Consider the following 25407-nt stretch of genomic DNA (forward strand, 5'->3'; position numbering starts at 1 on the left):
CCACCAGCAACGACGTGTAGTTTAATATGCTTTGAACCAAAACGTTTGACACTTTTATATTAAAAGTTTTTCACTGAATCACAAAGAAGACTTATACAATCATATATAGTAAACTATACTAATAAACTATGAAATATAAAATATAGTAAAATTATAAATGTATAATTTCAATTATAAATAAAATATTCAAATACTATAAAATCCATTCTAAAATTTTAAACATATTAAGATTATAACAAAAGACTAAATATGTTAATAAAAATATCAACTTCAGTGGCCAAAATTACAGATGTGTACGTGTGTGTGTCGAGTTGAGTCTGACTCTTTGTAACCCGATGGACTGCAGCAAACCAGGCTCCTCTGTCCATGGGATTCTCCAGGCAAGAACACTGGAGTGGGTCGCCATGCCCTCCTCCAGGGGATCTTCCTGACCTAGGGACTGACCTGCATCTCCTGCACTGCAGGCAGATTCTTGACCGCTGAGCCATCAGGGAAGCCCAAAATTAGAGGTAAGTCTCCTAAAAGCAGCAATGCTGTATGTTTCTTACACAAAGCATTAATACACAAACTCTAACTTACGCGATCTTCAACTCCTGGTTCACAATTAAGTGCTCCTGGTCACAGAATATGCAACTCACTTAAATACATTTCTCCTGATACCCTGAGCAACCACAAATAAGTTCTAGGCCAAAGAACAGGAGAAACTGATTTTTTTTCGCCTCCCGTTAGGATGGTATAGTTTTGGCAGAGAGTTAATGTCACCAGAGCTGAAAGATGAGTTTCAGGATAAAAACCTATTCCTCTTCTTACAGTCAGATTAATTAAATAAAAGGCCTTTTCATATCCCTAAGTAACGCGAGCCTAATGGCAACAGGAATACCTCTGCTGCTGTTGCTGCTGCTAAGTCGCTTCAGTCATGTCTGAATCTGTGCGACCCCATAGACGGCAGCCCACCAGGCTCCTCCGTCCCTGGGATTTTCCAGGCAAGAGTACTGGAGTGGGGTGCCATTGCCTTCTCCAAGGAATACCTCTAAGTAAGGCTAAAAGAACGAAAGTGTAACTGCATGACAACCAACTCCAAAAGTTAACTGCAAACAGTCTTTTCATATTCTTAACTAGTGGTCAATAAATACCACAATGAAACAGGAAGACAAACAAAAAGCTGAGGTAACACTTCATAATCCTAAAAATGTTTCAGAAAGATTAGGGGGAAAAACTATGCCCTAACACATATTTCAGAAGCGTAACTAGGATCCAGGCTGGATGGGTGCTTTTAAAAAACACATACACACAAACACACAGGAAACGCACCATGATTTAACAAGGCACATGACCGCACACTCTCGGCAAGAGCCCCACTCAGCTTCCAGACACCCCCATCCTTCCACGTGCCCTCTTCCTTTCCCACCACTTTCCCTAGTGCCTCAGAGATTAAAATGTCTGCCTGCAATGCGGGAGACCCGGTTTCAATCCCTGGGTCGGGAAGATCCCCTGGAGGAGGAAATGGCAACCCACTCCAGTATTCTTGCCTGAAGAATCCCATGGACAGAGGAACCTGGTGGGCTACAGTCCACGGGGTCACAAAGAGTCGGACACAACTGAGCGACTTCACTTTCACTTTTTTTCTTTCTCTCCACCTACATCTCAGAGTATGCCGGAAGCGTATTTCACAACAGGAAAGATAAGATGCTATACCAAGTATTCCAGGGAACCTGCCACTGAGGCCAAAAAAGGAGGCGCTAAGATCTGGGAGGCTTTTCCTAACGGACTGACCAACTCGCTGGAAACAAAAACATTAAGACATCCCGGGGCCTCCCCAGTGGCGCGGTGGGCAGGAACCCGCCTGCCAATGAAGGGGACATGGGCTCAATCCCTGGTCTGGCAAGGGTCCACGTGCTGCAGAGCAGCCAAGCCCGTGAGCCACAGCTCCTGGAGCCTCTGTGGGCCGGGTCTGCCCCCAGCGTCGCGGCCAGGAAAGCTGGCCTGGGGACACGTGTGTGCTGATTTTCGCTCTCCAGGTGATTCCAATGTGTGGCCCGTCTGCCAGAGACTAGGCGCCACTGGCGGTCACAAGAACTCTGCAAGTTCTGTTTCAATCTACAAACTGGATCAATGGAAGAGGACATGCTTTTTGCCGGTGGACGGCTGGTGTGAGAAATGCGTTTTAGACCGTGACCCCATATGCACGCCTGCCTCCTGGGAGCCATGGCACCACTGCACTGATCACTACGGGTGCTGTCACTTGGTCCCGGACTGAATCCGAAGGGCATCCTTCCCATCCCCGTGTGGGTGGTCACCGGGCGTCTGCCAGAATCTGCCTGCCCATGACAAGTAGGTATGTATTTCACCCGCAGGGCCCCAGAGTCCCTGTAACTTAATGGTTCGCCTATGGAGGATACAGGTATCAAAAAACAGCTATTAAAGCTCCCTCGGACTCCAACTTCTCTTTCCCTCCTGAGACTGTTTCCAGACCCTCCCCCTTCCGGTTGCCTTCCTGAGTGAAGGTGCATCACTCCCCGCCTCCAGTCAGGGCCACGAGAACCCGGTGGCACCACTTCTGATGCCGCAGAGACGGCACTGGGTGGTTAACAGAAGTTGTGCCCCCTCCCCACCCGGGCACAGTGACGACCACGCTGCCCGTGCGTCTGGCCTTGTGACTTGTTCTGGCCAGCGGTGTGTGTTGCTCGTCACATCCAGAGTATAAGGGCGTGTGATTCTTCAGTTTCTTTTTTCCCCTCCCCTACTGCAGTGGCACCTATGCTGAGATGACAGGGATGAAAGAAACTGTCTTGATCACTGAGTCACCGAGGGACAGATGCCCCGGAGAACTGTTCACACTGGTTAACAAACTGCACGGGCAAGAAATAAACCTTTACTTTTGTATGAATCAATGGGCTCCAGGGACTTTTACTGCTATCTAGGGTACACCATTGGTTCTCAAAGTGTAGATTTATGAGAAATGCAAACTTTATCAGACCCCATCCCAGACCTACTGCATCAGAAACTGTGGGGGTCTTGGAGCCCAGAACTGAGTGCTTATTAAAATCCCCGTCTCCCAGGGGGATTCAGAGGCACAGTCAAGGTTTGAGAACCAGTAGCTGGATTTCAATGCCGCATCAAAGGCATTTAACGTTGTCTCTGCAGCCGCAGAGGACGGGTGGGCTTAAGACAGGCAGACAAAGCTGGAATGTTTTTCATGCAAGATAACTGAACCCTATCTGCCCCACATCACATCCATGTGCTTGATATTTTTTAAAACCTAGATGAAAAGTCCATGTTTACTCATTCAGCTTTATCTTGTAAACTCCCTCCCAGCTTCTTTCCCTACAGTCAAAAGTCATTGGTAGAAATGCTGGGTAAAATCTGATCTGAAATGGCAGATTTCTCTCCAGAGAGAAATGGAATCCTGAGTCAACTATAAATTCAACGTCCCATCTCGACCCTTCTGCGCGATCCTACAAAGAACAGTCCTGGGATGGAGGCGGAGAGAGTTTCCATCTGTGCTGTTACCTAGCCACCTACTACCAAGTACCCTGTAAACAAAAGAAAATTAAGATTTACCTAGGGCCACCCACTGTTAGGAGTCACCACGTTCTCATTCCTGGTGCTCAGAACCAAGCTATTCAACGACGTTCTCTGAAATGGTCAGGCTCAGAAAGGCCAGAGAAAGGAGTCACCCTCGAGTGTGCCAGCCCCCGAAACCCCATGCTCCTAATTCCTAGACACAGAACTGGACCATCTACACCCCCAGAGAACCCAGCGAGCCCCAGGAATTCTCACAAGGTCCACTGTGATGGCATCTAAGTTCCACAGGTCAGCGAATGCAACTCTGCCTTAGGATCCAAGTGAAAGCTCAGCAATGGTCCCTTGATGGGTTGGGGCACCTGGCAGCAAACGAGAGAACGGCTACAACGATCACCGATCACTGAGCAGTTCTCAGATCCGAACAAGCACAGACAACTTTTACTTTTTCATTTACCATCAGGTTCCTGAAATTCTAGATTTATGAGATCTGTGAGAATGACTTCAGATACTATCTCACTGAGGGGATACTAATTTGAGGTCCCCAGGACACTCCTAGAGCAAACAAGAAAGGATGTCCAGTGGTACACGAGCCCCAAAACTGTATATAAAACTGCGTATTTGTCCATTTATCTGGGAGAAGGCTCACCCCTTGAATGCGACTGCTGGATGAATAATACTGACAACAAGCTCATCTTTCTGATTTTTTTAATTTGAGAATAGTTTAAGCTCCTTGTTGAGCAGGCTTAAAGCTCCTGTAAGTTATACAAGAAGGTGAAACACTTGACAAGTGGCTGGATTTCAGGGGGACTGGAATGCAGGGAAGAAACCACAGCTGTAGACAGAAATTTGGAAGTTACACACACACACCAACATACATACATACATACATACATATATATACATGTGTATACACATATATACACACACATATATACATGTATATATACATACATACACACAGTATATATATATATACGTCGTATATATACGTATATATACGACGTATATATGTATACGAGAAGTGAAGCTGTGAGGGTAACTGAAACTTGCCAGAGAGAGAGTTAAATGTTTCCAGGACAGAAATGTTTCTCCTGCTTGCCAGAACACCGAGGCGAGCGTATCGTTGCACGCTTAGGGTAGACAGAGCTTTCCAGGAAGAACCGCCGATCTGGAAAGATACCCGCATGGCTCAGGGAGGTTAAGACAGAGGGGTGACCACCTGCTCGAGCAGAAGCCGCGGTGAGGCGGGTCTGGGGGGGCCCAGCTGAGAGCAGGGGTGGACAGCGGGCACCTGCAGGGCTCTCTGAAGGCAGGAGGGAGACTGGGGTGCGGGAGACTTGAAGCTGGGGGGCGGGAGTGGGTGGGGGGGAGACTGGGAACATTCACAAGGACGCCTGCAGGTGGAGTGTGGACAAAAAGCGGGGTCCCCGCATCTTCAAAGCGAACCCTGAAACCCTGCGAAGCCAAACATCCCCTCCGTGAGGGGCGGTAGTCCTGCAGCAAAGGCTCCCATGTTACCTTCTCATCCCATCAGCTTCCTCCGAGCCTTCTCTTCATCTTACATTCTAGACACAGTAACTGTCACATGTGCAAGAGTATTTAGAACAAAAAAATTCTAAAATGTTCCAAGTTGTTTACAGAAATCTCCAATGTGTAAGAAATGAAGGGTTTGGACTACCGGATAATTGTTACAGTCTGCTCTTCTTTTAACGTTTATTAAACCCAGCTCAGGTGCCAAGAAGACTTTTCTTAGAATCACCACATCAGGCTCTGAAAGAGCTACTGTTCATGCATTTATATAATTCCTGTATCAAGTACTGCTCTGTAAAAACTACCCAGTATTTACCAGGAATATTCTAAGATGCTTTGGCCCATTAGGGGCATCTAAGGTTGAGACAAATAAGCCACGTGATACTAAAGCCATTTATATTTTGTAAGTAACCAGTTTTTATATGAGGAGATTCTGAATCAAGTGTAGTCAAACCAAAGAAAACAAAACACATCTTCCTGCCATTTGTGATCGCTGTGATCAGTGCTCAAGGGCATATGTATGTGAACGTGAATTCAGGCTCACGTGTGAATGGCAAGAAGGGCAAGCGCGACGGCTTCAGGAGCACCTCAAACAGCACAAACGAGATTACAAGGCAATGCTTTTACCTGACTTGTAAATGCTATACAAACAAACTTTTCAAGGATCTGCTGCTGCTAAGTCACTTCAGTCGTGTCCAACTCTGTACGACCCCAGAGACGGAAGCCCACCAGGCTCCCCCGTCCCTGGGATTCTCCAGGCAAGAACACTGGAGTGGGTTGCCATCTCCTTCTCCAACGCATGAAAGTGAAAAGTGAAAGGGAAGTCTCTCAGTCGTGTCCGACTCTTAGCGACCCCATGGACTGCAGCCTACCAGGCTCCTCCGTCCATGGGATTTTCCAGGCAAGAGTGCTGGAGTGGGGTGCCATTGCCTTCTCCTTCAAGGATCTGGTATATACTAATTACAGTCCCTATGCACTTTTTACACAGGCTCCCCAAGAATAACTATGTGTTTCTTTTTAATATAACTATGGCTTTATTGGCTTAAATTAAAGCAAAAGATGGTTGCTTTAAAAGTATAGAGTATCTGAACTGAAAGTGGGATGAGCTGGCATTAGGTGCCTCAGTATGTGAAACAAAAACACAGCACCCATGATGTATTCCCGTCTAAAAATTCACCCTGAATCGAATCCAACTCCTAGGAACTACAGGACAAAAAGAAACAAATTAAACAATGTCAAAAGGAAGCAACTACCGGAATCCAGAAACGTGGGGGTACAATCTACAAGACACATAACCCAACGTTTCCAACAAGTCAACTTTCAACACTACAATCCAGCAGAAGGAAGGCTGAGAAACTAGCACAGATTTAAGTGACACGGTGACCGGATGCAAGCAGACGCTCGAGACCCTAACTGCAACAAACCGACTTTGAGACAACCAGACAAGAATCACCTCGGCTGCTTTTATGAAGTCTAGTAATGCGCATTTAAAAAATCCTTATCAGTTAGAGATGCGAATGTAACTATTTTAAAAAGAAACAAAATACACACACTGAGATTTTTTGGAGATTTTGAGTTATAGGAGCTTCTCCTAGACAATTTAAAGATGAGGTCTCTCTTCTACCACCGTATTCAGGAGAGAATCACAAAAGTCATACAAATGTTACTGATCATTTTCAAAACACCCACGTTCTTTCTCTCCTCCTTTTTCCTTTATCTGCTGTAGAGTTCACCAGGAAATTCCAACGCTTCTGTCAGTTTGGTTCATCGTGATTCTCAGTTTCCGTGGCTATAAACCCAACGGCAGTAGATAACTCCCCACTGGCCTTGGGGTCATCAGCAAAAATCACAGAAGGAGATCAGAAGGACTTGGAAAGCCCATTTTATAGACTAAGAAACTGAGGCACAGAGACCATTGAGTGATTTTCGGGGTTACTCCCCTCATTCCCAGCAGAACCAAGCAAGCACCCGTGGCTTGGAACGTCTTCCTTCCACCGACAGGGAGGCTTTCAGGGGCCACTTACCTTCCCGTGCTCCTTCCTCACGTGGGAAATGTAAACATCTCTCTGCGTGAACAGCCGGCCACACTCCCAGCACGTCCACCCGGGACTGGCCACTTTCTTGGGTTCCAGCGACTTTTTCACAGGTGACGGGGATTTCTTTTCCAACTTCTCTTTCCCGTTCAGGGATCGGGTGTCCTCTTTGTTCTGGTTTGTGGAGTTTTGGGTTGTAGGCTTGATGCTCAAAGGCAAGTTTATACCCAAGTTGGGAGGCCCTTCGATACTTTTTAACGTTCCATGCATAGACTAGGTTATAAAAAGAGAAAAAAGATCTTTCACAAGCCACACCACTAAAAGAGCACAAAGACCATCTTACTACATTACAGACGTTTCAATACGATCTCATATTCACTCAGAGATAGTTCTTAATATAGCAAGAAGAAAACCAAAATACATACTTGAAGAGAAATAAAGGAGCATTTACCTTTTACAGCTGCTGTTAACTAATTAATGCGTTTCTAGTTTCAAATAATTATTTAAGGCTCGTTTGCTTGTGCCATTTTAAAATTCGAAAAGAAAGACTTCGGTACTGAGGCCAAATCGTCCCTGGCACGGTGTCGTCCGCCAGCGTACCAGAGTGAGTCCTCTCCACCCGAGACCACTTCTGAGGCAGAGCGTTTTCCTTCCACGCCTACCCGGAAACGTTTAAACAGGCAGCGATACTGGTAGGAGCTCAAGCCCCTTTGCTGGCCAACCAGAACAAACACCCGAGGCCGGTGTGTTAACAGCAAATCTTTCCCCCACCGAACGCCTTTCACATTCGTGAAACACTTCCTAACAGTCTGGGTTTCTGCTGGGGAGAGTTTTGGTAATTCTAATCTTGCTCCCATCCCAATCCATCCCTTTTTACCGACAGTATGCAGCACCTAGACTTGTGAACGATCCACAGCAGCTGTTCAAAAAGCCTGTCCAAACTGCTCGTTTAAGATTATTAACACAAGGGCCTCAACAGCCTCAATGTAAACTCTCAGGATTTCAAATTCCTCTGGGGTAAAACTAGTACGATGTGATCCTGAAGACCAGCTCACTTAGGCTTTTGTTTTGAGCTCTAGAAGCCCAGAGTCCACAAAAATAAAGGCGGCAAACGAGTCTGTGCCTCAGTGTACAGTTTATCTTTGGATGGGGTTTCTCTTCTCATCAGCAGCCTCTGAGCTCTCGAATCTTCAGGAGGACAAGCCCACCTAGTGCACTGGGTCCCAGAGACTCGCACCCCACAGACCTCAGTGCCCCAGTCCTCGGCGTCAGCAGAGGCACCTGTGTTTAAATGGCCCTTTGCAAAACAGAAGCCAAGTTTTTATATTTTTAACCATTTAAAACCCAGAGAAAACCACCCCCGAATCTTCTGATAAAACTTATGAAATAACTTTCTAGGCAAATACATTTCCACTAACTAAAAAGCTGAAGTGAGAGTAAAGTAACAAAGTATTTATTCTAAAGGAGCTTTATTTTGCTTATAGAAACACCAAAAAAGTGGCAAAGAGTTCTGCTGTGACCACACAGCAACAGAATGTGTGCAAAAATGAGAATTTCTGATTTGCTTGTTTTTACATTTTAAGTAAAAAATAAGATTATTTATTAAATACGAATGTCTTTTTTTAAATAAAGGAAATACAACTTAATTCTCCTGAAATGATGATTCCTTAGCTCCTGTACCAATAAATAACCTGAATGCCTGTAACTTCGAAGTTTACTTTAAAGGCAGACGCCGGCATGGAGCACAAGGGTCCCACAAAGTGAATAAATCCATTGTGGCAGAACAAAGAGATGATACAAACTGGATTAAACTGGTCCAATGGAAATCTACCTCTAAATAAATATGTCTGTAGAAAAACACTGATTCTGGTCTCCTTTCTCTTAATTCCTTCCACATGAAAACCTGACCAGCAGACATCAGACAATGTAAGTAAATTCACAAGCTCAGATACATAAACGTACAAACAGGGCACCCCTGAAACTTGTTCTGACCCGTCCCTGAATACACAGAGGCAGGACAGTGCTCCAGAATGTATAGAACATACTTGAAATAAGAACGTGACTGAGCATCCCACTGTTTCTGTGCCATGGAGTCTCGTAAAGGTTGAAATGACTAAAAACCATTCTTTCCCCCTGGTGGGCACAGGTTTAATCCCGCTTCTTCAGTCTCTTATTTCCTGGAAGCCTGTATTCCTCCAGATTTGCTATTAACACAGGAAGACCCTAACCATGGCACTTGCAGACATAACGATGAATACCAGAAAGCAGATAAAAGCCTCTTAAGAAGCACCTTTTCTTTCTCTTCTTTGCACCCCACCCAGCCCTCCTATCGAACATTTAAAATATTTGAATCTAATTCCCAAGTCCCTGTGTTTTTATTTAAGCAGTCTATAGTTTTTCCTGATCATTCGTTAAATATTTATTGTCAAGGTGATTTTTTAATTTTAGGAAAAACCTTTAAAACCTCTTAAGAGGATCTTACTGTACTTAAAGTGAGAATGACGAAACCTGTCTCCCACGCATTTTATCCTCCCTAGTACCACCACACCGTCACTGCCTGCACCGGGCCTCTGGCGAGTGGCTTCTCGGAGGCTTTGAGTCTGCTTTAACAGGCAGTTACGCTCCATGAGCTCATATACATTCAACACAGGAACTTTCAAGGATTAACAGTGCCATCATTTAACTGATCCGAGGTCAGAATAATTTAGAGATTTGATGTGCTCTTTCAAATGACCTTTTCTGTATAATACATTTAAGAGAAAAACGAAGAGGCTGAGTTCATGGTAATACTGGGTCTGTTGTTTCTCTTTTTAAAAAGGACGTCACTTTAGTCTCTGAGAGCTGATGGATATTATCTCCTAATGACACAGGAATAAAATTGCTTAACCTTCTCCCAGTGGACAGCTAAAAGGCTGGTACTAAGCTGTCCTTAGTGAGCTTAAAAGGCTATCGAGAGATTCAGGTGCCCCTTTGGGGAGAGAGTGGGTCGTCCAGACTGGACACTTTTTCACTTCACAGACTGAGCACCCATCAGGCACCAGATACTGCGCCGTATCCTGGACACTGTCAGTTTACATGGAAACTTGATTTAAAAAGAAAAAAGACATGAGATTCAGGGGCGTTAATTATAATGCGAACAGAACTGCTCAAGTAATTTCAAGGGGAAAATCTTTATTTTTCCAAACATATCAATATTTATATGAATTAACATAACTCATCAGAGTCCCTATTTCTGAATCCTACCTAACACTAAGTTCTCAAAAAGTAAACTTCACAGCCATCATTTTCATAGAAGAGGGAAAATAAAAAAGTCTAAGACTGTATTATTCTTCGTACAGTCAGGGCATGCATTTGTTACTTGGCTCTGATTTTTTTGTGATATGCAGGCCAGGACTCGGGAATAAAAAGCATCTCTCAGTCAAGAGAGCTCGAAGGCTGCACGCCGTCAACTGCTCACTAGCAACGACCAGTGTCCACCCCTTCCCTCAACAGCACCGCTCGTGCTGTCCCGTAGTCTAAGGCTCAGCCCTGACTTACGACCGACGTTTGCATCTACAGCTCCCTGAAAGGACAGAGGAGAGGCACGCACCTTGATATGGTCCATCATGAGCTGCTTCTGTGCATATAAAAGAGAACAGTCTGGACACTTGAAGACAGACACCTTCTGGTTTTCGATGTGTTGGTCAAAGTGGCGATACAGCAGGGTTTGCAGGGTAAAAACGGTGTCGCACATGGAACACTTATATATTATTCTAAAACAGAAGAAAGAGGTGCAGGGAAATGTCAGTCAGCCCTCATCACTCAGGCCAAAGGAACCGCCACTTCACATCCAAGAATTCAGGAGGCGAACGCACACAAACACGGTGAAGAGAACAGAACGGTTTAGCTTTGAGACAAATCTTCCAGAGCAACATTTCGGTACAGACACACTCAGGCACATCTTCACTTGTGAGCTACTTTAACAAGAGCAAAAGCATCCTTTCGCTTTTTTTTGGAAACAGTTTTGAAGATCAGATGAGGCGATGGTGGTACCCTAACCTGAAAGAGAAATTGACTGATGAACTAAGCAGGCCTGCACATCTCGGGATGCCTGAACACGCCGTTACTTGCTGCAGGTTTTCTTTCAGAGTTAGTAGCAATTTTACATTTGAATCTCACTATTTCTTTGCCTTTCCTTAACAGTGAAATCCCTGCACCAGGAAACAATTATACATGAAATACAGACCCATAAAAGAAAATCCACAAATCAAACGTTGCTTCAATACTTGAATACCTACTGTCTCTACATGGTTTAAAATAATCACTGTCCGCTACAAACCATTTCCCTACCTAGTACGTGACTGCTAAGCAGCCTCCTTATGTGAATTCAGCGGTTCTGAAACTTCTGGACAGTCCCTTCACCCATCGACACTTTCCGCTGGATCCTGAGCGGGGCGGGGGGTGGGGGGTGTCTGGGAGAATGCAAGGACCCAGACTCCTCACTCCCAGCCTTCACCTCCGGGGGTTCGCTGGGACACTCAGGGGGTCCCCATCTTCCAACACGGCTGTCCTGGCCCTGAGAGGAGACCCTGGGGGCGCCAGTGTCTCCTCTGAAGAGTCAGGAGCACCTGCACAGAAAACTCCAAAGAGCAGCAAGGGGAACGGCAGAGAGAGCCTGGCCCGAGTCAGCAGTCCAACGAGAAAGAACACCTGAGGCCTCCTCGCCATTTCTGCAGGATGGCGGAAAGGGGGGACGCCCTCCCCGGGAACCACCTGTCTGTCCTCACAGGGTCTTTGTATTTCTCTGCCCCAAACCTACAGATTTTCCCCCTCTTTTTCCACATGAGTTTTATAAATGTAATGAGCATGAGCAGCATATGATTTTAGAAGATCCTGACATGTCAGTTACCCTGGCATAGAGCACAAGCACCCCTGACTGGGAGAAGGGGGTATTTTTTTAATATCAGGCGTGGTTTATAGGATTTTATCATTCGGCTCAAAGGTGGTACATTAACATCTACCAGAGATGAGCATTTCCCCACTGTCTGAAATAGCTAACAGCTGGAAAGAACCCAAACATCCAGTATAAGTAAATAAGAGCAATAATGTATGAATTTTTAAAAATTATGATGCAGACATATACCAATGACATGGAATGATCTTCATGCAAATTTTAAAGAAAACAGGTAAGAAGACAGAATGAAGGATGGGCTCACATTTTGAAAAAGAAGCACAGAAAAGAAACAGCATGTAACTGTCATCCTCTCAGCTGGGTGCTAATACCCCTATTTATTTACTTATTTAACCTATTCCTCTAACTGTTTTGCCTGCTTATACTTCCTGATCTTTCTTAAATTAGCACCTAGCAATAAGAAAAAAAAAAGAATAGTCTCAAGAAAAGAACTAGGATTGCATTAGAAAACTAGGATTGCATTCTTAGAAAAGAACAAAGATTTACTAGCTAGGTTAAAAAATTTTCTCAGGACTCTTCCTGCAGTCTCAGAAGTAACTGCTTCACAAAAAACGGCATGGCTTGTGTTTACTTCTGCTACATTCCTTCCCAGTTTTGTTTTGCTTGGTTGCCTTCTACTGAACTGCAAAGAAAGTAGAAAACAGGACATAATCTATTCACCTCGGACATAATCTATTCTTCTGAGAAACAGGTTGCTGGAATGCACCTCACAAACCACTATCAAATATCCAGGGGAAACAGTGACCGCACAGGGCAGGCATCTGGGTACCGCCAAGCGGACCAGAGGATGGAGGCGAGCATCCCCAGAGGGACAGGCGTGCAGGGAGCATCCCTGAAGGTGCAAGGAGATTCCTGCCAGAGGACGCACCCTGAGTCCAGCTGTGAGAGTGCGGGACAGGGCGGGAAGGAGGGTCATCTTCAGGACATGGGCCAGGGCCTTCCCCGGCTGTCCAGGGGTTCAGACTCCCCACTTCCAGTGCAGGGGGCTCGGGTTCAATCCCTGGTCGGGGAACTAAGACCCCACAAGCCACACTGCGTGGCCAAAAAGTAGGGAAAAAAGAAAAAAAAAACAACATGAGGCTGAAATCCCCTGCAGGATGTGAGCAGCAAAGACTGAGCACTGCTCCAGATGGAAGCGCACTGGACGACTGGATGCGCAATACGCTCCTAGACGAGATTCTTACCAGGAAGAGAAAAAAGGAAAAAAAATAGTATCTCACAGTTGGAGAAATTTTCATGGGATCTATCAACTGGATGGCAAAATATAAACCCATGCTGGGAGACTGCTGCTGCTGCTAAGTTACTTCAGTCGTGTCTGACTCTGTGCGACCCCGTCAGCTCAGCCAGGCTAAGCCAGGCTCCCCCGTCCCTGGGATTCTCCAGGCAAGAACACAAGAGTGGGTTGCCATTTTCTTCTCCAATGCATGAAAGTGAAAAGTGAAAGAGAAGTCGCTCAGTTGTGTCAGACTCTTCTTGACCCCATGGACTACAGCCCAACAGGCTCCTCCTTCCCTGGGAGTTTCCAGGCAAGAGTACTGGAGTGGGGTGCCATTGCCTTCATGCTGGGAGACTAGATGGTAGTAATAATGCACATGAGTGTTCTTCTTGGGAGGAGAGGCAGAACACACCCAAACATTTCTGCCCTGAGGCCCCATTATTCCTAAGTGGGAGGAAAAGAGGGAAAGATACAGAGAGAAAAGATGAAAGGATGAACCAGGTGTTGGGAATGCTAACAGCTGGAGCACGTGGGTGGAGGGGACACACGAGTTCTCCGCAGTGCTCTTCCAACTCTTCTGTCAGAGATGATCACAAAATTAAAAAAACAGGTGCTAATATCAGAAAAGCCCAAATAAGAGTGCCAAGAACCTCACAGGCACAGAGCTGGACCGTGAGCACCGAAGACTGGCCCAGGACAAAGCAGGGACGAACCACGGGAGGACCTGCAGGCGGGGAGCCGCGAGGGCACTCAGGACGGGGTGACCGGTCGGCACAGAGGCAGCGTTCACATGGACAGGGCCCCGGGGCACGCGACTGGCCGGGGAGGGGCTCTGAAAGCTGAACCTGCAAGTGTGACTTAACCCCAAATGTGAGCCTGAGTGAACATCAGGAGAACAGGACTGGAACAGCGCAGGGGGGCAAGAGGCTGAAAAGGAACTGCAGGGGAGCGGAGAGGAAAGTAGCAGTGGGAAAGAAAGAAAGAGTAAGTCTAAATACCCACCCTCGAGTCAGGACAGAGCACAACACCTGAATGTAAAAAACCACGTGAATGATAGAGGATTCTAAGCTCAAAACCGCAGCCAAGTGCCTCCACGGCCACTAGGGCTCCAGCCAGCTACAAAGCACGACACGTGCCCACGCCTGTCCTGGGGGGTCTGCACCACGGCCCCTCACAGATGGCTCAGAGACCAGAGAATCTGCGTGCTGCCTCGTAAATCCCAGGTCGGCTCTTCAAATTTGTCTTCATCTGAAGCAAAGCCCTCCACCGTGCCGTGATGGCAGTGTGCGTGGCTTTCTGTCCTGGCAACCTGTTTCCAAGCTCTGTCTCTTACCCAGTTCTTCACTCTGAAGTCCTCATTTCTCGACTTGCATGCAGTTAGAAGCAGCAAAGAGAAGGACAGTGCGGCCCAAAATACTGCTGGTTATTCAGCCGTCAAGGAAGATATTAAAAAAAAGTCACTCAATGTACCGCTGTAAAATTTTAGCAGCGGACATTCACAATGATCTCAAGATTACCCAGGAAAGATGAAAGGGTGTTCAAAGTTCCCTTGACAAGGCAGGGAAAAGTGCCTGACTACACACGGGAAAACAAGAAATGAAGCATTGGGATGGTTCCTGCACATAATGGGCACTACACAAATGTTTGAAATAAAAATCCTATGTCACACCTTTCAAGCTGAGGTGCAGGTCTTCACAGGTTCATTCTCAGACTTGCATATATTCTCTAAAGAAAATGTGGGGTGGGGATTTTTATATTGATCTTTAAAAATTAACATAAACTATTTGCATAATGTTGGATCATCTGCATAAAACCACCTGTTAACCAAACACCACTGTGAGGTTTCACAAGTGAGGTTCTACTCACGCAATGTGGGGCTAAGTTAAGAGTGTCTCAGCGCTCAGGAACACACCTGCCAAGGCAGGAGACCTGGGTTCACTCCCTGGTCAGGAAGATCCCCTTGAGGAGGAAATGGCAACCCGCTCCAGTGTTCCTGCCTGGAGAATCCCATGGACAGAGGAGCCTGGCGGGCTACAGTCCATGGGGTCACACAGAGTTGGACATGACTTCGTGACTAAACGATGGCAACACATTGAACAGAACAGGGATCTAACGTTGAAAGAAAGCTTCCTGGTCAAACGTGGGCCAACCAGCTTCCGGTGCGGCACAGAGAGGCAGGCTTGACGGGAGTCTGTTTGGGGAAAGGGGTGCCCTCAGCCCCGGAGGGCGGGTGATGGACCACAGGACCAGGGGGCCCCAGGAGCCGCAGGGCTGCCGGGGTTTAGGCCCAAGTCACTGCTGCAAACTGAGCCCACTGTCTGCGAGTTCGGCCGTTTTTTGCTTGTAAATTTGTTCTGTAGTTTAAAACTCAGTCGTTAATGCCTATATTTGGGCGTGGACTTGTTAAAGGCTATAGTAGTAGAAAAAAATTTTTTTCTAAGAAAATATTGGAATAACTTTTTCCCTATACATTACTCAAATTTGAGGAGTATTGTTTTAGCTTACTTTAATGATGTGCTGTGCTGCATTCCCAGGTAGCAACTACTGTTCCAGGTTTCATACCCATTCCAGTGAATGAAGTTTTATTTGTTTGAATAAAAAAACCAAGTCAAAAACTGTATTTATGGAGTGGGGGATGGAGGGAGACTATGCTAGTGCCCAAAAGCCTCATGACCATGACCATGACCACGACCACGGCCTCATGACCCACTGAAGGCTGTTTAACTAAAAATCACTAATGTCTGTCTTCACAGCCAAGACGTCAAGTTGTAGGTGGATCCCCTAATTTGTAATGTGCTTCATTTTTAAGACCTACAAAGATCACAGCTGAAGGTCCCACTAGAATAAAACTCCATTTTCTCATAGCTTTTTAGCGAACAGGGTCATTCTATCATGTTGAGCCACAAACACTTCCCCCAGACTAAATGCTTCATGAAAAACCAAACATATACAATATGGCATGTACACGTATCTCCCCCAACACTTCCTTGATTATAGGTTCAGAAAAAAACACAGCAAGAGGTTTGAGGCAGCAGCTCTAGCCACACATAATTATCAAATTATGCACGGCCACGAGCCACACAGGAACACACTGCCGTCAGCCTGGCCATCGGACCCGGGGCCGGGTGAGCAAGGAAGCGGAGGAGCGGAGGCTGTGGGCCCCCACGCGCCAGGCAGAGGGGCCCCGTGCAGGCATTCTAAATGCTTCACTCTGCTTCACCTCCAGCAAAATCTGGGACAGGCGTGTGACCCTCACTTTGCCAGGGTTGGGGTGGGGCCAAGGTCACCTCTCTGGTGGGTGGTGACTGGATTCTGACCCCAGGGCCCCCACTCTCTCCTCTCTGCCAGGCTGCCGCTACGGCAGGCCACCAGCTATAACTAATCCACTGTGGGATTTAAGACTCCATGAGGAAAACCCTGACACAAGTAAGATGGAAATTAAGGCAAAAAATGAAATTTACTTTTACTAATCCAAGACTTATACTGGCTATGAAGTTCAGGAACCAGGGTCTTCAGTTGACTTCATCTTCTGAATGGTACTGCGAAAAGTGTATCAGATGAAAAAAGAAACTATGAAAATTGAAAAGTTGACAGTTTTTTTTTTAGTCTTCTGAGAACCTAGGAAAAATCATCTTAAAAGAACAAAGTCGGTTAATGTTCATTTAGCAAAAACTGATGACAAGAGCATAGACAGTGACATTTTTGGACAAAGACCTCACCCTGGACAGTACTGAAGGCTGCAGGAAGTTATACACTGTCTTTCACAAGCATCCCAGTTTGCACAGTGGCGAAATCCTTCATGTCTTGAAATTTTACCCCACTGAACTACCACCTCCTCTAAATTCCTGAGAAAGGAGTGGAGAAGAGCTGAAAGGCAGCGCGACTTACTTTGGTTCTCCTATCTTGATGCCAGGATGCTGCGTGTAGGCATGAGAGTGTGTACTTGGGGCAGACTTAAACGCCATTGGACAGATAGGACACTTGTAGAAGACTTCACAGTGAGAACCTTGAATGTGAGACTTCAGTGCGGCCACATCTGAGTACACGACATTGCAGTGCACACATCTGTTAGAAAACAAACACACGGGCGTCAGCACGAGACCGTCAGACCTGTGTGACGTGACTGTGCAAAACTCGCTCACGTGGACATACTGAAAATGGCCCTTCTAGGTTTTTTGTATTTTTTTTTTTTAACATGTGGGGTTTCTTCCATTTACAACAGATCAAATTATCTTCATATAGTTGAGAAGGAAGATTAGGAAAAAGAAAAATGAAACTCCAAGAGACTACTTTTTTGAGCATCTTTTATAAAGTGCCTAGGCATGAACATCCCGACTCCAGACTGCGGTGGGTCTGATGGAGCGTGAGGCCATGTCAAGGCCAGGAGCACGGCAAGACCCTACGGCTTCCGGCTTTGAGAGGATGACCACAGCTAGATTCTGAGGGTCTCACCCATCCCCAAGACCCGCTGGAAGAATTCTTCTGATACTACATGCCAGTGACAGAGGGACCCAGAGGGACAAATGAGGACCGGCTCAAAGCCGCGGCAGCGTCCTGTCCACCCCGAGGCGGCAAACGTACCTGGGGCTACTGCAGAGAAGGCCAAGCACCTCGTGCATTGGTCTCCTGGAAATTCCATTTAAGCATACGACATCTGTTTGAGAATGACGTGAATGATAAACTGCTAAAGGACAAACCTCCCCCAATAAATGGCCTCTTGAGCTCACCTCTTCTTGAATTAATAATAATTTGATGGTTAGCCCACTCCTCACTCAAATCTAGTTCTACAGAAACAAACTTCACAAGTATGGAGACACTTCCCCCAGCTGCATCTTTCTCATGGAGGGACTCCCAGTACCACTGAGAGTCCACCCATTTATCGCTTAGGCGTCCTTGTCGGCCCACCCCTGAAGATTATTCGAGGGTGGTCTCTCTGCTGACCCACAAGGACAGGCCTTTCAACACCTGGCAGCTGTGTCCTGGCCGTGAACATGAGAGGCTGACCTGGAGAGGGGCTGCAGACGGGGCTGAACCTAAGGTGCTTCTGTCTTAGAAGCTCCCTCCCAATTCAGGAGCGGCTGCCAAAGTCACACTGAGCAGCACAATCTGAATTACGCGTGTTCCATCAAGTGTGCCGTGTTAAGTAAGCTTTGTAAGCCTTTTATAAAAATGGTAATTAATGCCTTAGCATTTCAAGTAACTGAAGGCATCCTGTTCAGCAGTATATATAATAAATAAATATGTATATAATATATATTATATATATAAAGCAGTAAATAACAATAGGAGAATAAGGAAACCTCCTCTGTCTGATCTACCTGAACTACTATTTCAGGCAAAAAAGCCACCCAACCACCCTGAAACGATCCTGAGTTAATATGAACTTGGGTTGCCTGGAACAGGTTCCGATCCACTCTGGGCCAGTCTCTCACTTGTTAAATGAGAAGAGCCGGACTAGATAAATTAGTCCTTCCCAACTCTAGAAGCCTGTGACTCCTATGAAAGAAGATCATCTAAAACGAAAATAGCTGGGTTGCTAACTATTAAACTGAAGCACATGGTACATCACCAATCATAAACAAAACATTTTTCCCGGCAAGAGTACAGGTGATAGGTGAAGGGCAAAACACCCAGGACGGGCTAATCCTCCGAAGTCTCCTGGAGTCAGAGGAAGACTTAACCCCTAAGAAATCCAACAAGAGGTTAGAGAATCAACAGCTGACAAAGGAAGTGGCTGAGGCTTGGCCCGAAGAGCTTCATGGAAGCAAGGGAAAGCCTGCCTTAATATGAGGAGAAAGTAGAAAAATTTAGAAGAACTTAAGAGACAGTTGTAAAATATCTGCCTGCAAGTGGAAAGAAAGATTCATGGGCAACAGGGGCCTATGAGGAATGTAAATAAGGTTGAAAAATAGAAGGAGAATTGGAAGGGTTCCTACAGCATTCCAATGCTACTAAACATCTAGCCTACTAATAAATATTTAACATAGCTGAAGCCCTTTGTGTTCTGGATACCAATCAAGTTTCTCTTCATTTTTTAAATTATAAACGTAATAAAATGCTTACAGTATACAATCCTCTAATTCCCTCTTCCAGATGCAGATTCAGTGGATTGAGAAGAGGGAAAATTCAGAGAAATACTATATTTGACTTTTACCAGATCAACTAGAAGCTAGAGGTGACCCCTGTAATATCTGGGAGATAGCAATATGATCAGGAAGAGAGCCCATGGAAGACACAAACTCAGGCTGGAAGCTGCACTGGAGACTTCCTCTGGCTAAAAATAATTTAAAAAAAAGAAAAAATGGGGAAACTAAAAAGCCAAAAAGGAGAAGAAGAAATCATACAAGGTCAAGGGGCTGCTAAATCCCAGCCAAATAGTAGACCGAGCCGTTACTTGAAACAAGAGGAAAACAACTAAAGTCAGATTTTGTTCTCTCACCTAAAGAGGTGTAAACATGAACGAAATTTCAGAACACGCACACATAGGTCAGGAAGCAACAGTTAGAACTGGACACGGAACAACAAACTGGTTCCAAATAGGAAAAGGACGCCGCCAAGGCTGTATATTGTCACCCTGCTTATTTAACTTCTATGCACAGTACATCATAAGAAATGCTGGACTGGAAGAAACACAAGCTGGAATCAAGATTGCCAGGAGAAATATCAATAACCTCAGATATGCAGATGACACCACCCTTACGGCAGAAAGTGAAGAGGAACTCAAAAGCCTCTTGATGAAAGTGAAAGTGGAGAGTGAAAAAGCTGGCTTAAAGCTCAACATTCAGAAAACGAAGATCATGGCATCTGGTTCCATCACTTCATGGGAAATAGATGGGGAAACAGTGTCAGACTTTATTTTTCTGGGCTCCAAAATCACTGCAGATGGTGACTGCAGCCATGAAATTAAAAGACACTTATTCCTTGGAAGGAAAGTTATGACCAACCTAGATAGCATATTCAAAAGCAGAGACATTACTTTGCCAACAAAGATCCGTCTAGTCAAGGCTATGGTTTTTCCTGTGGTCATGTATGGATGTGAGAATTGGACCGTGAAGAAAGCTGAGCGCCGAAGAATTGATGTTTTTGAAACGTGGTGTTGGAGAAGACTCTTGAGAGTCCCTTGGACTGCAAGGAGATCCAACCAGTCCATTCTGAAGGAGATCAGCCCTGGGTGTTCTTTGGAGGGAATGATGCTAAAGCTGAAACTCCAGTACTTTGGCCACCTCATGCGAAGAGTTGACTCACTGGAAAAGACTCTGATGCTGGGAGGGATTGGGGGCAGGAGGAGAAGGGGACGACAGAGGATGAGATGTCTGGATGGCATCACTGACTCGATGCACGTGAGTCTGAGTGAACTCCGGGAGTTGGTGATGGACAGGGAGGCCTGGCGTGCTGCGATTCATGGGGTCACGAAGAGTCGGACACGACTGAGTGACTGAAGTGAACTGAACTGAACCCTTAAGTGCGAGAAAAAAAAAAAAATACTAAATAGAAATTTTAGTAAAAATTCAAAGCGCCAAATTTAGGCAATGCTGTGAACGAGGGGGAAAAAAAAAGAAAAGGGATGGGCTTTTCCAACTGTGTTAATTACTGTGAGCCTGCCAGCAGAGCTTTTGTTTTAATTTAGGAAAGATACCAGGAATAGCTAGAATTATAGGAGTCTTACTTCTTTTATTCATTCCAATTTAAGTTTACTTTCATTATATTGGAAAAATCAACTCTAAATGTCTGAGGAAATTGGCATCCATCGAAGGAACTGCACTCGTACAGAGCACAGAACTGCCTTCTATATTAAACAAAGAATCCAGTAATAAGAGTTTCCAAATACGGGATAAGAACCAAAGTGTCACTGTGTGGGAATTCTGCGGCATCAATGTGGAACGTCACTCTTAAGCACTGAGTATGCTTCTGGATCACCCTCTCTTACTTTGGAACATACCCATGGAGACGGAGGTAAATAAGCATCACAGCAGTTTAGACAGGGCACCGAGGCACAGGGAACGCGTGCATTACCACACAATGAGCAGCAGAACGGGCACAAAAAAACTCTGGTTTTTAAATTTCCAAACCAAAGGCTGTCTATTAGGTGGTTCTCAATCCATGAAACGCCTGCACATCACAGGTTTGGAGGCATGAGATAAAACGTGAAACCAGTCTCGTTATTAGAGAAATGGACAGAACCACCAAGAAACGAGTGACACCATAAGCTAAACTTAACTGAAATAAAACTGGTAAATCAATACCAACTGGCCTTCATTTTGATAAAACATCAGAACTGTTACAACTTTTTTAAAAAATTGTGTATTAACAGTCTAACATTAACGATACCCGGTAACCAAAGTCTCAAAATAAGCCCACAATACAGGAACACCTCTATTAACAGAGACACTGTGCACCAGTGACATGTTTTCTTGGTGGACCTCCATTTAATCAAAATGTAGAAGGTTCAGGAATATATTTTAGAAGGTCACAACGCGGAGAGTCACGTTCAAACGCATCATCACACATTATTAGGCTAACGTTTGGATTTGTCGGATGTTGTAAAAGACATCTGAAAATTTTAGGGGGCAGTGAGAGGATCACAGTGAAGATGAGCAGAGACACGGGAGAAGCCCAGGCCCAAGGAAAAGAGAAGGAGGAATAAAGGAAGGTGATCTGGGTGGAGGGCTCCTCCACAGTGAGCGATGGTAGGAAAGGACGTGTTTATACGACCCAGCCTTCAACACGACAAGAGAAACGTGAGGGACCATCTCACCCTTTTGTTTTGATGAGAGAAGTACTCAGAGGTGCAGAAATGCACTATGTTCTTACAGGGGTTAAAATGTAGGCAGCATGTCAACAAAAGTCTGCTAGAAAGGGGGCAGAAAGTACAAAGGCTCCTAACACTCGATCAAAGCCAAGCTTTGCCACATGCCCGCTTTTGCTTGGCAGGAGGGGCCCCCTCTACCCCGGGCTTGGCGTGGAGCAGCGTCAACCCCACATGAAAGGATTCAAACAGAGACACCCCCCTTACGAATGAGCGAGGTTCCCAGAGGATCTGTTGATCAAGGTTTCGGACCACTCAGAACCCTGCACGAGCTTCACGCGCCCGGAATGAAGGCCATACTGACCGGAAACCCACTCTCCGCGTGTAGTGCAGGCAGTTCTTGGTGACGTGGGTCTGGAAGTGCACGGACCGGCAGATGGCGCCGCACTCGGGGCAGGTGTAGGGAGACTTGTGCTGATGGATCCGCTGGTGGGAGGCGTGGCTGCACTGGTTGGGGAGCAGCATCTGGCAGACAGTGCAAGTCTTCTAGACAAACCAGAGGGGAGACACGATTGGTCCTGCGAAGTACTTTCTAACACGCAGAGAAGCTTGCAGACCTCAAAGTAAGCGTACGCCGGTCATTGCAAACACTGCAACACTTAATTATAAGCCCGCAGAAAAGGCAAACTTAAAAAAGGTAAACGGCCAAGATAAAATACCTTACTCCGTAAAACACAAACAGTATGTTCGTAAAGTCAGGCTCATCCCCAGAGTGTGATGTAAAGAGAAGGTTAGCTGCTGGTACAGTTCCAATTTTGTTATTTTACACATTTTTTTAGTGCAAAGAAGAGGTATTCTTATAAAGTAAGTTAGCAAATCTAATGAGTAATTAAAAGTACAAGTTTATGGGCATCTATCTTGACAGTAGTCAGAGTTCCCAGAACTCAGTAACTTTCTTCAAAATAATAAAAAGTAATTAGTGGCTAACCCGGTTTTCTTTTTGGCCCACTTCAGTTATCAGTATTTGAGATGTGAAATACAGGAACAAAAGAATGGCCACAACAATCGATTCTTCTTTTCTGCACATGATCTGGTCTTTAAATGGATGAACTGGCCATTATACGATTTACGATTAAAACCAACAAATCACGTTCAGATACATAAATTCAGATTTTAAATAGAAACTTCCAGAGCTTAAAATCTAATCACATATAAACTAAAACTGAGGCCGAAATCCTCTTTGGGAAGGCCTCTACACCATTAACTAACAAGGAAAAACTAAAACACATTACATGTTACATCCCTTTAGATATAAGCACTAAACACAGCAGGCTTTTAAAACACAAAAAAACTTACAGTAAATATAAATGGAGGACTTAGTATCATTCCAAAGTTAAAAGGTGTTTGAATACTATTTGCACATTCATGCAACAGGTATCTACTATCTTCCAAAATGTATAATTTTTATTAAAGTCAGTTAAAGAAAAGCCTCAAACATACTGTAGTTAAAAGTGAACCAATCTTTTATACTGACAACAGAATTAAGACATTTTCAAAACACACTTTATTCTTTTAGCTTCTGAATCAAGCAAATTAAGGTTCCAGCTTCTAAGGAAAACTAAGGAAAATCAGAAACTCACTTGAAAATTCTTTCTTGGTTCTCTCCTGAAAGGACTAAAGTACAAATTTGATCCCATAAAATGTTTATTGCAGTCACAAAATAAGAACATTACAGGCAGCTTTGATGAGGTTAAGCATCACTTTAAAGTAGCATTCCTTTTCTAATAATACATATTCCAAAGATTAAAACAAGCCACAGCCAATGAAAACCAATCCACAGATGCATTAAGTATCAAATCCTGGTGACCTCTTCTTTATCACAGGTAATCCACTGTTTCTTTGAACTAAAGGTTTCTATTCACTTCACCACACGGTTACTCATCCCAGGCAGTGAACGGTAATGTCTGCATTTCAACAGGCATCTCAGAATGTCTTGCACTTACTAGGAATAAAACCCGTGTTTTCTACACTCAAGTCAAAGCATTTTCTTTTTATCCTATGCATTGGGCCCATTCCACTGTGAGCCAAGTGGTGAACTGGATCCTTTAAATAGATGGACTTAGATACATCATTTCATTTAATTCTCATAAAAATCTATGAAGTCGATGGCATTATCTCCACTTTACAGGTGAGGAAAGCAGGTGTGGCGGAGTTAAGAAACCTGCCAGGGGCCACAGCTCTCAGGTGGAGGAACCAGGATTTGAACTGGGCTCTGACCCATTCCAAGGCTGACAGCGGGGCGGGGGGACAGCCGTGGTCACGATTACAGGCAAGCCCCCAGCCCACTCCACGCCGTGTCTTCCATCCGTGGTGACGCAGTTTTATTATAGGGAAAAGACAGCAACAAAAATAAGAGAAAATCTAAAAAAGAGAGCACCTGTTTCCTTAAAGCCGAAACGAATTTTAACGTATCTCCCATCAAGATGTTACCAGGTACCCTTCATAGTACTCATAAAATTCACAACGAGTTACTTAAACATGCTCCCCCGTCAGATGCTTGTATGTGGTCATAATATGTGTAACTATACAAATAGTCATGGACGCATTGGTGGATGAAAGAGCTTTTGTACTAAGTAAGGCGAACTAAAGTATCAACATTATTCGAGAAGAGGCTTTAAGAATTAAAGTGCTCTTTATGACAGAAATCTCTGACTGCAGAGACTAGGGAAAATGTTTGAGAGTGGCGAGGTCACCTACACAGCCACATTTCCATAGCGACCTGTCTCACACGTCGGTCCTTGGGAGGGAGGAAGTGTTCCCTTCACACTGCACTGTGGCCCCGGAGGCTCCGCGAGAGCAGGTGGTGGTCTCTGCCCCCGCCGACCACTGACCAACCACAGGAACCTGCCCTCGGCCCTTTCCACTGACTAAGGCTCCTCGCCAACTCCAGGCAGACAAGCGAGACCAGGAGCGGTGGACCGCACGCCCGAATCACAACGCTTCCCCATTCTCCGATCACTGCAGTGGAGGAATCCGGCTGCCGGGGAGCCCTCGGCCGGAGCGTGCACGCACAGATGCGTCTGCGTTCGCGCACACGCTCCGAGCGGACTCCCACGCTTCTCTGCTTACCGGCTCCCACTCCACCGTGTGCAGAACCAAGCAGCCGTCGGGGCTGCAGACGTTCTCTCCCGGACACGTGGGTGAGAGCCACAGTTTTCAACTCACATGACCGCATCTGCCCAACCGTTCCCCTCCGATTTTTAAAAAATTAATTTCTTTCTTTAGGTTTGGCTATGCTGGGTCGTTGCTGCTTGCTGCGCGGGCGTTGCTCTCGCTGCAGGGTGCGGGTGTCTCCCTGTGGTGGCCTCTCTTGTTGCTGCTCCCGGGCTCCAAGCTCAGGCTCAAT

The 25407-nt window shown here is 45.5% G+C and overlaps 1 protein-coding gene across 7 annotated transcripts in view; it reads right to left on the reverse strand.

Moving 5' to 3' along the window:
- Window positions 1–25407, reverse strand: part of ZNF532 (zinc finger protein 532) — a 112537-nt gene that overhangs the window by 24343 nt on the left and 62787 nt on the right. For all 7 annotated transcript variants that reach the window (XM_045164079.1, XM_045164077.1, XM_045164080.1 and 4 more), the window contains 4 exons: window positions 22366–22547; window positions 17144–17320; window positions 10678–10840; window positions 7080–7361 (listed from right to left, as the gene is read on the reverse strand). In XM_045164079.1, the coding sequence (XP_045020014.1) occupies window positions 7080–7361; window positions 10678–10840; window positions 17144–17320; window positions 22366–22547 (804 nt within the window). The remainder of the gene's footprint in view (window positions 1–7079; window positions 7362–10677; window positions 10841–17143; window positions 17321–22365; window positions 22548–25407) is intronic.

This window comes from Bubalus bubalis, chromosome 22 (assembly GCF_019923935.1).
Source record: "Bubalus bubalis isolate 160015118507 breed Murrah chromosome 22, NDDB_SH_1, whole genome shotgun sequence".
Taxonomy (NCBI): Eukaryota; Metazoa; Chordata; class Mammalia; order Artiodactyla; family Bovidae; genus Bubalus; species Bubalus bubalis.